Source organism: Leptodactylus fuscus, chromosome 7 (assembly GCF_031893055.1).
Source record: "Leptodactylus fuscus isolate aLepFus1 chromosome 7, aLepFus1.hap2, whole genome shotgun sequence".
NCBI lineage: Eukaryota > Metazoa > Chordata > Amphibia > Anura > Leptodactylidae > Leptodactylus > Leptodactylus fuscus.
Window position 1 is genome coordinate 141,686,808 of NC_134271.1, and position 16,815 is coordinate 141,703,622.

At 43.4% G+C, this 16,815-nt stretch overlaps 1 protein-coding gene across 1 annotated transcript in view; it reads left to right on the plus strand.

Annotated features, from left to right (window-relative positions):
• NTRK1 (neurotrophic receptor tyrosine kinase 1) overlaps nt 1-16,815 on the plus strand; it is a 78,051-nt gene that overhangs the window by 15,446 nt on the left and 45,790 nt on the right. The window contains exons 2-3 of the mRNA XM_075283185.1: nt 14,710-14,784; nt 15,343-15,414. Coding sequence (XP_075139286.1) covers nt 14,710-14,784; nt 15,343-15,414 — 147 coding nt within the window. The remainder of the gene's footprint in view (nt 1-14,709; nt 14,785-15,342; nt 15,415-16,815) is intronic.

Sequence of the window (16,815 nt, forward strand, 5' to 3'; positions counted from 1 at the left end):
TCTCCTATCTATCTATCTATCTATCTCCTAGCTATCTATCTATCTATCTCCTATCTATCTATCTATCTATCTATCTATCTATCTCCTATCTATCTATCTATCTATCTATCTCCTATCTATCTATCTATCTATCTATCTATCTATCTATCTATCTATCTCCTATCTATCTATCTGCTATCTATCTATCTATCTCCTATCTATATATCTATCTATCTATCTATCTATCTATCTATCTATCTATCTATCTCCTATCTATCTATCTATCTATCTATCTATCTATCTATCTATCTATCATCTATCTCCTATCTATCTATCTATCTATCTATCTATCTATCTATCTATCTCCTAGCTATCTATCTATCTATCTCCTATCTATCTATCTATCTATCTATCTATCTATCTATCTATCTCCTATCTATCTATCTATCTATCTATCTATCATCTATCTCCTATCTATCTATCTATCTATCTATCTCCTATCTATCATCTATCTATCTATCTATCTATCTATCATCTATCTATCTATCTATCTATCTATCTCCTATCTATCTATCTATCTATCTATCTATCTATCTATCTATCTATCTCCTATCTATCTATCTATCTATCTATCTATCTATCTATCTATCATCTATCTCCTATCTATCTCCTATCTATCTATCTATCTATCTATCTATCTATCTATCTATCTATCTATCTATCTATCTATCTATCTATCCATCCATCCATCTATCCATCCATAAAGGTTGGTATTCCCTTCCACATGTCCCAGTCCTGTGCAGCCTTTGTTGGTGAGAATTTGACATCTCCACTTTGCGCCCCCCCAGGCCCCCGTCCTCAGGAGAGCTGACTATTGATTTTCTATACACAGCCACATTTCTCCACCATCATATTATTTAATGGCTGTCCCCGGGGGTGAGGCTCATTAATGGCGGCGTACAATCCCCCTCTCCTGTTCTCTACATATTATCAGCCCTGCCGAGGAGGGGTATGAGGTGCGGCGCTGACCCCTTGGGCTGTTCACGCGTAGCTGTCAAATATCATTTCATGGGTGTCCACATAATTATCCATAAATATATATTGTCCATCAGCCCCGGCATGATAAATAGGCCATCCGAATAATGGACAGGGTCACACTGAGGCTACTATGTGGGGTCCCTGTTATACAGGTCGGGGTGGTCAGTACTGGCAGAAGGTAGATGATCTCTGATTTTACAGGATGAGTTCTCTATAGCGCCCTCTACTGTCAGAGCAATTCAGAGAGAAGATTTATGACTAAATTGACACAAATGGTAAAAGGTTTAACCTCAGCAGATCCATTATTGGCTCTCAGAGCTGCAGCGAGCGTTGTCTATGGTACCATGATGGTCTCCGGTTACATCTCAAGCAAGGCTAATGAAATTTCACATTTCCTGCCATGTCATGATGCTTTATTACATACGTTCCACCCAACTTTCCATCGGGTACAGAAAGACAGATGGCAGGACTATGTATCACTGAAAAAGTCCCAGGTCAGGTCTACAAGACCATCCCAGCTGTGAGGGTGCACCCATGGCCTGTACACAGAGAGGACAATTGGTCTTTGGTGACCACTTACTACGTAGTCAAGATGCCCCATAACCATTGGTCTTTTTGTTAAGGGCATATCATGTTTACTGGTGCAGGTTGAGAAATTGGTCCTGCTGGCCCGATACCCATTTGGTGCCTGACCCCAAAGTTTTACTGATTTGGACCCTATAAAACAACTTTTTTGGGCACCATGTTCTAGGTAGGGGGCATCAATGGAGAGTACTGTACGGGGAGCCACGTATGAGGTCCCACCATTAGGTGGTCAAATGGTCGTCACTAATCTAATGTGTATGGCCAGCTTTACGTGGTCCAGAAAGTGTGGGGGCACCTTTTACTTTTCTGGACACCATTGTCTACTGCTGTAGTTTGTTCCAAGTTTTATGGAATCTGTAACTGGAGAAGACAACTGACATGACTACGTCTCTATAATCCCGAGTGTGAACACTGCCTATCTTGGCTCAGGCAGTACATTACATCTGTCATTCTATGTAACCCTCCTGCCGGTGATAAAACGTTGATTCGTTTTTTACGAGGGCTAGGAGGAGAGTCCGGAGTGTAGCCTCAACTAGTAGCCAGTGTGAAAACTGCCGATCTTGGCTCAGACAGTCGAACAAACCTGTCAGTCTGGTGGAGATCATAAGGTGATTCAGTTTTAGGAGGGGTCTGAGAAGACTCCGGAGTCTAGTTTATTGTGTGGTCATCTACTAGTCAATGTGAAAATTGCCCTGGTAGTCCCACAAACCAGGCATTGCTCATGAATCCTCTGCCTACTAGTGATAATACGGTGATTCAGTTTTAGGAGGACTGTTTGTTGTGGAGCCACTTTTTAGCCAACAGGCATTTGCATATTATCTGATCTGCTCTAGGCAATGTGCTGATACACTGGATGGGAAAACACCTTTTGCAGTTTGCCAATGTTAAACATGCCAGGAAAAAGAAAATCTAATTTGTTGCAAAAAATTCTACAACAATGAGAGTTGTGAAGGTAGCCAGAGGTGACAGAGTTCTCCTCAAGTAGAGCTGAGGAGGTTCATCAACGACAACAACATGCTCATTATATGGCATCCCAGCAAGCTGCTGAGATGCTGGGGCAATCACAGGCACGGTGCGAGGAACAAGTTCAGCGGCAGGTCAGCTTGAGAGCTGCCAAAACACCGGAGCAGGCGGATCATCAACGCCAACAACAGGCTCATTATATGGCGTCCCAGCAAGCTGCTGAAATGCTGGGGCAATCACAGGCACGGTGCGAGGAACAAGTTCAGAGGCAGGCCAGCTTGAGAGCTGCCGAAACACCAGAGCAGGCGGATCATCGACACCAACAACACGCTCATTATATGGCCTCCCAGCAAGCTGCTGAGATGTGGGAACAATTACAGGCACAGTGCGAGGAACAAGTTCAGCGGCAGGTCAGCTTGAGAACTGCCGAAACGCCGGAGCAGGCAAACCATCGACAGGAGCAATTTACTGAATATAGGCGGATCATCGACGCCAAGAACACACAGACGAAGTTGCGGGCAGAGGCTAGTAGTCTATAAGGGCTGTGAGAAGAGTTCGGAGTGACATTTATGGTGGGGTCATCTACTAGTCAGTGGGAGATCTGCCCATCTCGGGCCTGGCAGTACAACAAACCTGTCATTTTCGTGGTAATCCTCTGCTTGCTAGCGATAACAAGGTGATTCTGTTTTTATGAGAAGAGTCTGGCCTGTTGTGGGGTCATCAAGTAGCCAGAAGAACAACCATCTTGGTGTCCCCGGACCATCCGGTGAGGGACAGTACATAGTGTTGTCACCTGTCCTCCCCGCGGCCTATAAATGAATAGGTTTCTTGTTAACAGCTCCGGTACTGCGTTGCTTTATTAATTACATGAAGGACGGCGGCTCTTTGATCTTTCATGAGTCTGAGGAGATAGAGACAGCGAGGTCTTTAACCAATTACATTTGCAGGAGAACAGCATGGCTTCCATTAGTTGCTGCTTTACAGCTCAAGCAGATAACGCATCATTAAAGAGTCAGTCACAGATCATAATCTCCGATAATTTATAGGTTGGGGGTAATGGAGTTTTAAAACCTCTTTAATCTCCCGGACCTTTATTGACTGGAAGGTTTGATGATATCAGGCGAGGCTACGAGGCAGGACTAAATAAAAATGGCTAATTAATTACGTACATTATCATCACTGTCCTGGGCGCTGATTACATCTGACGGAGGCTGCAGTCTGGTGGAGGAGACAGAGCAGCGCCCTGGACGATCCAAGGAACTTCTCCACCGTGGCCCCTTTCAGGTTTGACCCAAGTCCCAAAAGTGGTGCCAATGTAGTAGGGTAACTTGAGGAGTGCAGAAGATGCCACCCATAAGTTGTGGACCCATAAGCTGTGTCTTCCCGATATGAGACGTTGTACATCAGGGCCCAGGACCCTATAACAAAAATCAAAATGGAGCCCTCATTATTGTTTCAGGTCGTGTCTTGCTGGATTACCCCATGACTACTTGACCATGGTAGTCCTCTGAAGAAGGAAGTCTTGGACATGTTTTCGTCAACCAGGGTGAGGTAGAACCAACTAAGGTGGGCCCCTTTTCCCCAAGGCCCACCCAGCATGGTCTGCCTCTACCCTTAAAGGGATTGTATCAAGATGTGAAGATATTCTCTTTCGATGGGATAGGTTATAACTTTGCGAATGGTGGGGAAAGTCTACTGGAGATTCCATCTCAAATCGGTGGAGAGAAAAGTCCTACACGGAGGACTTTTCTTTCCGACGGTTTCAGTATAAAACTGGTGGAAACCATTATAGTCTAATGGGGTTCACGGGTAACCACTTCGATAGCGGGGGACTCCCCTCTAGGTGACACAAAACATTCTGGATATTCAATTGTCCAAACAGGCCAGGCTACGTTGACATCCACGTTGGAGACTCCACTGGATGAAAAAAGTTCTGCAAGTCCGACTTTGTCATGTAGCGGTTTCAGTTCTAAAGAATGGACACCTGATGGAGCCCATTATAGTTAATGGGGTCTGCAGGGCTCTGTTGTAGGGTTCTCCCGATCTGTTGTTATGGTCCTCCGACTAACATGAACCCAACGTTACCACGACCCAACCATCTATGTTACATTCTGGCTGCAGTTCTGATCGTATATCCCGATAATGATGATTTATATGACATATCTCCACAGGGAGCGGGGAGCAGAGGTATACTATAACATCATATATCTCCGGGAGTCGGGGGTGGTCTCATATAACCCCTGTGCGGGGAGATCTCTGTGTATAATGTATTTATTCTGTAATAACATCTTACATTACTGGAGTCCGCTGTGAATTACGAGTCGGGAAGTTTAATGTTACAGTCGTACTGTGGGAATGTAAAGAGTCTGATAGCGGAGATGTGATCAGACACACAGAACATGTGTAGAACAAGGTATACGATGGAATATTCTATCTACACCCGGAAGCTCGGGGACTTGTGAGCGCAATCGAATAAGGACGGCCAAGTTTAATCACTGCGAGTCCTAATCGAATCCCAGCTGCATTAGAGGCTATTAGCCGTCATCCGCACCCTCCTAAAAGGGTTTTATCCCAGGAAGAGCCTGCAACTCCCAGCCCGGCCCCCCGGCCTTCATGATCAGCCTCGTCTTTTATAGTAGGGATATTATACACTATGTTATTAGAATTTATCAAGTGCTTGTACGGTAAGTATTTTATATCTTATATGCAGTGCTGCAAATTTACGTATAGTAAGACCCACCTACAGCCGCACCCACTTCAATGTCTCTTTTCCCCTACACAGTATCACACCCATATAGAGGCCATGACATTGTATGCCCCCACATTATGATGTCCCTCTCCAGTTGCCCCAACAATATACTGTCCCCATCCACATGCCATCACAGTATACAGTTTCCATCCAGTTGACCCACAGTTGAATGGCCCCCTCCAGTTGACCCACATTATACAGTCCACCTCCAGTTGCCCCTGCAGTATAAAGTCCCCATCCAGTTGCCCCCACTGTATACTGTTCTTATCCAGTTTCCGCTACAAAATACATTCCATTTCCAAAATACTGTTCCCATCTATTAGCCCCCCAGCTTAATGTCCCCGTCTAGTTGATCCCACGTTATACAGCCCCCCTCCAGTTGTCCCCACAGTATACAGTCCAGCACTAGGTGCCCACAGGTGAAACATGCAAACAAAACTGTAATACTCACCTCACCCTGTTTCCCTGCTTTTATCTCTGTACTCTGCTCCAAGAGGCTTCAGGGTGCAGAGACAGTGGCTAGATGGAGAAGGAGGGATCAGATGAGTTGAAGTCGGGACATAGCTCCTGCCAACCAGGACAGCAGGACAGGACCCAGTATCCGGGACTGTCCCACTGAATTTGGGGTTTTCCTCTGTACTCTGCCCATTTACCTATTCTTGACTTCGGATCTGCTTCTCTGTACCCTGCCCTGACTTTTGCCTGAATTACTGCATTGACCAAACCCTGCCTGGCCTGACCTCTGCCTGTCCACTGCTAACATCTCTATAAGAGATGGGTACTAGAGATGGTTGTCAACACCCAGGAGGCCAGAAGATGACCTAAGAAGATGATGGAGCATTGGATGCCGAGAAGGAGACCAGGAGAGGTAACGGTGATTATTAAGTTTTTGCCCATTCCTAGAGCCTCTACTATACTTTGCAGTCTGAAGACACCGCACAGTATGAAGGAAATATTGTTTGTATTGAACCCCCAAAAATCTTGGGTTTGGCTAATAGGGAAAAATTTGGAACAAAGCTGGTTTCCTGTTTCCTTTGCTGCCATGCAGCAATATCTCTTGGCCCACCTTGGCCAGCTGTTATTACCAATGGGACTATTGGAGAGGTAACTTGGTAGCCACCCGTATCAAAGTCCAAATACTTGTACAGGGGCTAAAAGGTGAATATTGGGGATCACTTAGACAACTCCTGCTGTTTCCCTCTTCCAACAATTGGCAGATTCCTAGTTCTTCTCAACCAACTTCAGCAGCCAGCATTGGTAGCCATGATCTATCTACATCTCTCCTAATAAAATGTGAAGGTTTATGAAGAGATACAAGGGAACACAGGATGTCCAGACATGGCAAACCCCCCACCCTTGAGTGAACCACTGACCATGGAAGTATCAAGTCAGCACCATAAAGCATCAAAACAATGTTGGTAGCCACTATAAATTTCTGGAGATGAACTATGATGACTTGAGCCTTGGATTTGGCCTCTGCTGATGTCTATGACCTCACACTCTTCATGTCCAATATAATCTATGAGGTTAATCAGATGACTATCAATGATCATTGCCACATATATAATATCACTAAGGTCATCTGAGCACTCACTAATATATTGCCCCAGGCTTCCACTTGGCTACATGTAATGGCCGTCCTGTCCCACTTAGCCTTCACTCTCTGAAGACAATAATATAATAGATATCGCGAAAACCTTGGGACGGATTTATGGTTATATGAAGAATATTGAAAATGTAATTAAACGTGCGACTCCATAATAGAGAATGACCCGATAATTGTCACATTTCTGGGCCATGTCTGTGCTAATGGCTTGGAGAGGAGCCTGTAAATCAGATCCCGGGCCGCCTCATCTCGTAATGATTTTATGATGGGGACCTGAGCTCCTTGTAATGGTATTGACTGATATGATCACCTATGTGAGTCCCACTCATCACTGCTACATGGTGGTGGATCTCAGTAACCTCGTCATATGTATGAAGATTGACGGGGGGAAAAAAGCCACAGCACTGCAATGGTGACCATGTCAAAGAAGAAGCGTCAGGGGGAAATATCAGAGAGACATGTCCAATACATCGGGGTGCAGAAAGGGATATAAAAATGGCACCCACTGCTTTTTGAGGGGTCAAAAGACCTCTTTGTCATACCAGTATTATACCAATATCATAAATGGTAGATAGGTCAGATTTAGACAGACTGTGACCCTGGGTAAAATTAGAAGTGTGTCCCCAAATGCTGATGCCCTGTGCATTGTCCGGGAGGTCTATATGCTGAGTGTGGAGACTCCGGGCGATTGCCATTTGGCTCCCCAACTCCAGACCTACCTTGACTTGAGCTTAGGAGCTTCAAGTTGTACCTCTGCCCTTGTAGGTTCCTCTTGACCCCTTCCCTTACAAATTGTCAATGTAGCCTTGGATCTCAGTTTTTTTAGTGTTTAAGAGTTAAGAGGCCAAATCTCAACACGTTGCCTTCCAAATTCTGTACCAAGCTATAGCTACGATATCATGAATGGACGTTGACCTTGTATTATAGAGAGGGCAATGGGGGGGTGATACCCATGGGCCTTTTTCCAACTTTGTATAAATCTTCCCCCGCCATTGTTAAGTAGTGATTTGACTGTATTGTCTTGTAGTTGTACAATATAAGATATCCCGGATTGACTGCACACTACACCTGGGAGCGGGGGGGCATATGGGGTGAGACGATACACGTGGCATTATGAGTTGATCTGGTTTGAACCCAGTCCCTGCCTTTTCCATCAGTCAGGAAATTAAGATTATCAGCCAAGTCTCCAGAGATGGACGGCTCGCCATGAGCATAACGAATATTACTTCTCTTCATTGTACTTGAGAAACCCTCCCGAGACCTGGAAACAGCTCAACGGCAAATACTATATAGGCGATGCCAAGGACACGGCAAACAAGCGTCATGAGTTTAATGTATGAATATTTCATTGTCCATCACTTATAATAAGATGATCGTATGCTGCAACTCAACTTAAAGAGGAGGACGCCGACTTGTTTAATGGCTGCCGCATGTATCCTGCTGAGGAGAACGTAGGAAGAAAGTTTATCATGTACCAAATGGAGCCACAACTCAATGGGGCAAGTGTAGGCAATGGCTTAGATGAGGCCATGCTGCTGATGTTCCTGTTGGTAACCCATTTAAGTGCATCATCCTTAACCATAGATGCCTTCATAACTGCCCTAGACACATATACCCCCCATAAGAAGTACTCTAGCTATAGATATAAGTACTTTATGAATAGATAGGCCTCCATAAGTGTCCGGACCACAGTTGCCCTTATAAGTGCTTCATTATTTAATGTGCCCCTATTAGGGTTGAGCAATCGGGAAAAGATTGGATCCTGATTGGCAATCAAGCAAATTTCACGATCGGGATCGGCTGGAAAATAATCAGAAATCAGATTTTGAAATCTCAAGATCGGGTCAACCCTAAAAATGACTTATCCTATAGAGAAGCATTGACTAGGGTTGAGCGATCGGGATCGGGAAAGATAGGATCCCTATCGGCGATCGAGCAAATTTCACGATCGGGATTGGCTGGAAAATAATCGGAAATCGGATTTTGAAATCTCAAGATCAGCTCAACCCTAAAAGTGAATTATCCTATAGAGAAGCATTGACTAGGGTTGAGCGATCGGGACTGGGAAAGATTGGATCCCGATCGGCGATCGAGCAAATTTCACGATCGCGATCAGGATCGGCTGGAAAATGATCGGAAATCGGATTTTAAAATCGATCCTGAAATCTCAAGATCGGCTCAACCCTAGCCCCTATAGATACCAGACTCCAATATTACCTTATAAATGCTTCATCACTGGATGTGCCCCAATAGGTGCCCAATTCACAGATGCCCTTATAAGTGCTTCATCATTTGATGAAATAGATACCCCACTCATTAGATGTACCCCTATTGGTACCCTACTCCCAGATTCCCCTATAAGTGCTTCCCCATCATTAGATGTATCCCATTCACAGATACCATTATAAGTGCTTCATCAATAAATGTACTCTATGGATGTGACCCATCAGGGACATAGCCACGTATGTCCCCATATAATAATTCCCCAAGTCACAGATGATTCCTTAAGTGTTTCATCAACAGATGCTCAGATAGGAATGCTCCCTTAAGTGGCCCACCAGTCACAATTGTGTTCCATTTAGTGTCCCAGTCTCAGGTGTTCCTCCTTTATTACCCTAGTCATATATGTGATCATATTAGTACCACATATCAGGTATGCCCCTTTATGAACCTGCCTGAGAGGTGCCCCCTATAGCCACAGTCCAGCTCCTTCCTTAGATGTTGATTGGTTTATGACCTACTAGTGTCAGTAAAAACAGTGACATAGCTCCATAACCATGCATGTGTGAGGTCAGGACTCAGGACCACCAGTCATCTGTCTGATTTTACGCCCCAGCTTGTACTTATATATGACATCGGGAACGTCTTACTATCTGGTTACTATTGATCGTGTCACTACTTTATGTGTAGGTTCTAAATATCGCAGCAGTCAGTTGTAGTCCAAAGTTTTTGGCCCCTCTGGATGTTGGCACTTGCTATCAATGAGTAGGACGTGGCATCCAGTACACAAAGTCTGATTTTACGCCCCAGCTTGCACTTAGATATGACATCGGGAATGTCTTACTATCTGGTTGATCTTCATCGTGTCACTACTTTATGTATAGGTCCTAAATATCATAGCAGTCAGTTGTAGTCCAAGGTTTTTGGCCCCTCTGGATGTTGGCACTTGTTATCGATGAGTAGGACGTGGCATCCAGTACACAGTCTGATTTTACGCCCCAGCTTGCACTTATGTATGACATCGGGAACGTCTTACTATCTGGTTACTATTGATCGTGTCACTACTTTATGTGTAGGTTCTAAATATCTCAGCAGTCAGTTGTAGTCCAAGGTTTTTGACTCCTCTGGATGTTGGCACTTGCTATCGATGAGTAGGACGTGGCGACCAGGACACAAATCCAAAATGTCTCCACTTGTAGGATTTTTTATGCTGTTTTATACACTGCACTTCCATATGAAATAATTTTTGGATGGAAATGGTCTATCACATCAGCCTCCATGAACCGCAGCCTTGGTGTCACCTCAACATGGAGGACATATATAGAGGACCCCAGGTTATAAATCCACAGGGGCCACACCTCTTTGGCAACCGGCCCAGGGGCTGTTTTGACAGATGAAGAAATAATTCAGTGTTTGTGCTGATTACATGTGTGTCAGACATTCTCCATCTTCATCTGATACAACGGTAGAGGCCATGGATGGAAGGTGATAATAGGATAAGCCCACTCTGTAGATGAAGAGCCATGACCTCATGGTGTAAGAGGACACCCACTTCATTACCAGCGCGCACTTTACTACTGGGTGTTATTGGTGGGATGGAGGGAGAAGGGGGGACGGGGAAATTTAATACCTGTCTGGGAGCGATGTCATCTGTCTACTTTCTCAGATTTTCCATATACACAAACAGTGAGGTCAAGGCAGGGCATGCTGGGAATTGTGGTGCAAAATAACACTATGCAGAACCTCGATGGCTTGTCATCGTATTTACTATAGTCTTAGGCCAAATGACAATTTTTGTGATTTTTTTTTTGCTTATTTTTAAATTTTATTAATGCTATATAAATGTACCTAAATGTGCTCACATAGTCATAAAGCAAATATCGACTCCGTTCTTGGTTAATCCCTATAATCCAGGGATCTAGAAATCTGATCTCTCCAATTTGGTAGTGAGATTACAGCAGATTAAGTCCTGGGTTATGAATTATAGGCACGGTCATTTTGTTTCACCGAAAGGGTCCCAATCACATCAATAGGAAAACATAGAACAAGGCTGATCTATTGCTCTTAATGGTAAATATTCCTAAAATCCTAGGCAATTATCTGCTCTTAAAGGGATTGTCCAACCCCATAAACGTAAAATAAAAAATTTACAAGAGTCTGGACAAAATGAGTAATACTTATATCACTCCCCCGTGCTCAAGTGCCAATACTTTCACTGCCCCCTGATGGTCTCTGATTTTCCTGTCTTCGGAATGGAAATCAGCCTACAAGTGCAGAGGGGGCGGGACTTGTCTTGCCTGATTTGCCTACAGGCAGTCGCAAGTGCTCCGCCCCCTGTGCACTTGCGGCCTCATTTGCATATCATCATGAAATAGTTATCTCTGCATAGCTTTATTGGTTTGTGGCCAGAGAGGTATGTTTCTCCTCCAATTAAAGGACCCTACTTAGCACTATTATTGGTTTGGGAGGTGTTTTGGATCTGACACCATTTAAAGGGATGACCTTATCATATCATATATGTCAGGTGACCTGACCATCAGTTTATCTACACAGGTTCAACTTTGAAGGACCCAAGCAATCAAATGCTATCGCCAAGGGAAGCTGCAGGAAACTAAAAGGGCTGCTGTATAGTAGTATTAAGGGTAATTCACACGGGCCACTGACCAGAAATTTGGATAATTAGGAAATTAGGATAATTTTCACCCCCTTAATTTGGCAATAATGTCAAGTTATTGAGATGAAGGATCACATAAACAATGGTTCATCCCCATAATAGTTCATATCGAGCCAAATGTAAGGGCTTAAACAAACACCATCCAATTTGCTTCACTGTAGGTTGGCGCTTGTTCCGACCCGAAATTGGGCAGTGTAAAAGTTTCTTATGTAATACATGGAAGGGCCATACCCTCCAGAGTGGACTATGTTCCTTTCTAGCTAATACAGAGTAATCCTGAGACAACCTGCTCATTGTCCAGGCTATGGTAGCAACCAACATCTTACCAAAATTTCAACATGGCACCAAAAGTAACTTATAAGATATGATGGTGCTACTATCTAGAACTTTGCTGATCCTTTTTAGAAAGACTCAAGTCAAGAAAGTAGCAACCTTTGTCTAAAAGAACTAGTGAAGGAGAACCCCAAGCGTGCTCCCACACCTCCCATTTGTGGCTTACGTATTCCCAAACCCAAGAAAGTAGACTAGACGGGAGAAAAAATTGGAAGTAACTTGACCGAAAAACTCAAATTGGAGTTAGAGTAGGTGTTTGTACATGAATAGGCAGGAAAGAGTTAATTTATGTGTTGGGTTGTCCCTCCTCTTGGTTCCATCCCCTGAGCTTCCTCCAGATATAATTCCCACAAGCTTTGACACCTCTCGTTCCTTTTTTATGTATTCTGAACCCCATATAAATTGAACGAGAAAAATTTGGAAAATTTTTGGAAAATTGGGATTAGAATAGATTTTTGAACATGAATAGGAAGTCAAGAGTTAATATATGAGTTAGGTTGTCCCTCTTCTTGATGCCATCACTTGAGCTTCCTCCAGATGTAACTCCTACAAACTCCAACACCTTCCATTGCTCTTTTATGTTTTCTGAACCCCAAATAAATAAAAGAATTGGGCATAAATTTACCCCAAAAAATAAAATTGGGGTTAGAAATGGATGTTTGTACCGTGAATTAGATGGGAAGAGTTAATATATGAGTTGGGTTGTCCCTCTTCTTGATCCCATCACCTGAGCTTCCTCCAGATGTGACTCCCACTGCCTCAGTTGAGCGGGATTATTTACTTCCTTAATCTGGTTATTTATTAATGTCACCACACAACAACACTCTCGGGAACCTTCAAAGGATTTCAGATTTGAGCCACCGACCGGCCAATGATTTTGCAGCTGTGAACTCTCAGAAGGGAGAAACAAAGTTCAGGTGGTCTTCTCCGACTACTGAGGAGTTCTGTAAGTGGGTGGCCGCGTCTTAAGATCCAGCATTTTGTTTTAATAAAATTCTGAAATAGTCAATTACTGTAGATCAAAGACCCAGATTTACAGGCTTGATATATGGGGGCAGAAGAACTTGAGGCCAATTTTCATGGATTTATAGATGATTTTCTCACAGGACTTAGGTTGTAATGTATAGTTCATGAGAATATGGAGTTTTTGAAAATCCTCCTTTATTGTCCCATACGTTATTTCATTTCGGCATGCCTCTTTAGAGTAAATACCTTGGCTCACGTACAGGTAGTCTGGAAACCTTAGAATAGAGACCAGAAAATCTTAATCGTTTCTTAAATTTTTAAATTATGTTCTTCCTCTTCTTTTGACCACCATGGACCAACATTTCTCTTGGTGTCCCCATATGTTTTGAGAGTGTCCATTGAGTGCTGATAGTCTAAACATCTCTATATACATTAGTCGGCCATACCCACCAATTTTGTAAGGACTGTTGAGGGACTCTCCCAAAACATACGATGACCACCATTTCTCTTGGTGTCCCCATATGTTTTGAGAGTGTCCATTGTGTGCTGATAGTCTAAACAGCTCTATATACATTAGTCGGCCATACCCACCAATTTTGTAAGGACTGTTGAGGGGACTCTCCCAAAACATACGATGACCACCATTTCTCTTGTTGTCCCCATATGTTTTGAGAGTGTCCATTGAGTGCTGATAGTCTAAACATCTCTATATACATTAGTCGGCCATACCCACCAATTTTGTAAGGACTGTTGAGGGACTCTCCCAAAACATACGATGACCACCATTTCTCTTGGTGTCCCCATATGTTTTGAGAGTGTCCATTGTGTGCTGATAGTCTAAACAGCTCTATATACATTAGTCGGCCATACCCACCAATTTTGTAAGGACTGTTGAGGGACTCTCCCATAACAGACGATGACGGGGAAAGAAGGGTAAACTTCAACGACCAACCAAGCCTACTCACCTCTTCTTATTTAGGACACATAGACACTCGGCTGATTCCATTGTGTATGAGGGGATTGGAAGGAATATAAATTGGCTGATCAACGATGGCAGCTATTAAAGGTATATTCCACTCTTAACAAGGGGGATAGTACTGTTCATAATGTCAATTAGATCATAATTTCCAGGGGGAATCACCCACTGTAGAGCTATACAATAGATATTTCATGAGGTATACAAGTATTTACGACACAGAAGTGTCAGAAATGGTGGATTTTGTAAGTAGGGTTAGATGGTACCATAGCGGTACTTTAAAAAATTAAAATTTGTACAAATTTGAAAAATTCTTCATCTACACCCATATATTGACGTCAAATTTCAAGGTTCAGGAAATCTCAAATTGACCCAAACATAAATATAGACTATCTGTGAGGACATCTTCCTAACAATGTCCTCCTTCGATGATACTAATTATTGTCCATCAGTCTGAAGAGGTCAACGAGAGGCGAACCAGTTTGCCCAGTGAAGCATTATAGTATAATGACCCAGTCTATGTATCTGTGTTGACATGGTAAAGTAGACGTTGAAGCCTCGAGATGTTCTTCCTCTGGGAATTCTTCCATCTTGATTGACGCGTCTGTCCTATCCAACAGGGTGATTGAGAACCAGAAGGACTTGTTGAACTTAACTCAGATGGACATGAAGAACTTCAGAGAGCTGAAAAATCTGTGAGTATTCGACTCGACGCTCTGTCCTGGACTTGTCTCCGGGTGGAGAGACATTAATTCTCCTTGTCATAATGTCTCTTGGTGCCATAAGGGGAAAGTAAGACAAATGATTCAGGAAGTGTGAGGAGAAGGGACGTGACCTTGAGCCTGGGGTGGAATGAAACAAGCATAATTAGGGCCAGGATGAAGACAAAGTTCACTCCTACAGCCCTTGTTTCCTTACAGAGGATGTAAGACAGCCTTGAAGGTCCATATTTCATTATCAGACGGGCTACATTCCTTCTATTCATTTCTTATTAAACTGCCGATAATATATTGTTGTAACTGTTCCAAAGTGTTAAAAAAAAATTTCACATATTTAGTCATAGTGCCCCCTACTGGTGCCCGAGCCATTTTGGGTCTAGTCAATGTAAAGACAGGTCTAGAGTTAGTAAATCGGGTTCAGCTGTAATTCCAGGCATGGTCTGTAGACAAGAGTGGCGCTGTTTCCCAACATTACAAATTCAACATCCCCTTTAAGACTGCTAAATGCGTCTTTAATATCTTTTCTTCACACAGGACCATTTCTAACACCGGGCTGAAGTATATTTCGGAAGATGCTTTTCAGATGAACCCTCGGATGACTCATATGTAAGTGAATATCATCATGTGTTTCCAAATATTGGGCATGAAAATGTCACATCAGCAAAACACTTAAAGGAGTTTTTAGGGAGAGGCCATCAGTAGGACATTGGTGGGGGTCTGACATCTCGAATCCCATCGGCTCAGGCTCGAAGAGGCCACAGCATTTGGAAGAGTATGGTAGTCTCTTTACTGGATACCAAGCATAGCGCCATACAGTGTATAGTGGCTGCGCTTGGTATTGCAGCTAAGCCCAATTTATTTGAATGTGACTTAGCTTCTGCCATACAATATGACATCATCGATAGTGATGAGTGAGTAGTACTTGAGCGAATACGTCGCCGGTGTGTAATCGGCCGAACACCAAGGGGTTAAACACATCGAATATTCGAAGCATTTAACCCATTGGTGTTCGGCGAATTACATGCATTCCTATGCCGGCGAGGTATTCGATCAAATACTACTCACTCAACACTAATCATCGACAAAGAGGTGGAGGGTTCCTTAGCACCATGTCCTATATCAAACAGCTGATCATTGGGCCCTCACCTAATCATACATTGATGGCCTAGTCTAAGTCTTTTTTGTTGCTAACATGGCAATCACCCATGAGCTAACTGTCCATCTTATCTCCCAAGACGGATTTAGCCGATGGTTCAGAGTGGGTGAACAGTGTTACCACCCATTTGGCTATTAGACCCAGATCTGCAGGGCTTATATCTTTGGAATAGCTGAACAGATTCAGATAAACAAAACACCACAATGCTCAGGGTGATGGGCCGATCAGATGATATTATTGGGATTTTCAGACCTTTGAAGGGCTCATACAAGACTAGAAAGACATGGCTACTAAAATATAGGCTAACGCTATGCAGCCCTTGGAAGTTAACCTTTACCTAGATGGGTCATTTTTTGACTTCGGCCTCCTCTCGGTAGATCTGGTACTTGAAGTTGGAGGGTAAACAGGTCAAATCATTCTAAGCCCAATTTTCCATCCGACTTCCTATGATTCCTATGACTGGCCTCCTGTTGAGCCCTCAGAGGGTTTGTGCTCCGTCAGGCAGATTTTGCCTCGTCATTAATAATATGGCTTATCGAGCACTTGTTTTCTTGTTCTGCTAAGTTATTAAGTGTTCTCCTGGAGCGTTCCTAATTGCAGGAGAGCGTTGCTGGCACGGACCGCGCCACTAATGGAGTTCTCACCGATGAGGTGATGTGAATAACTAATTAAATAAAATAAAAGCCCTTTATTTTTTTTTAAGGTTTGATGGGAATATGTTTTTCATAGGTAAGCACTTCTGCATCCCCTGGCACCATCGTTATCCTCCAGCGAGTTTACCAGATCCTTCCTGGTGCAGATGGAACTGTTTTTTATTATCGTCATGGGGGTTAAATGGGGACATAGCGTCA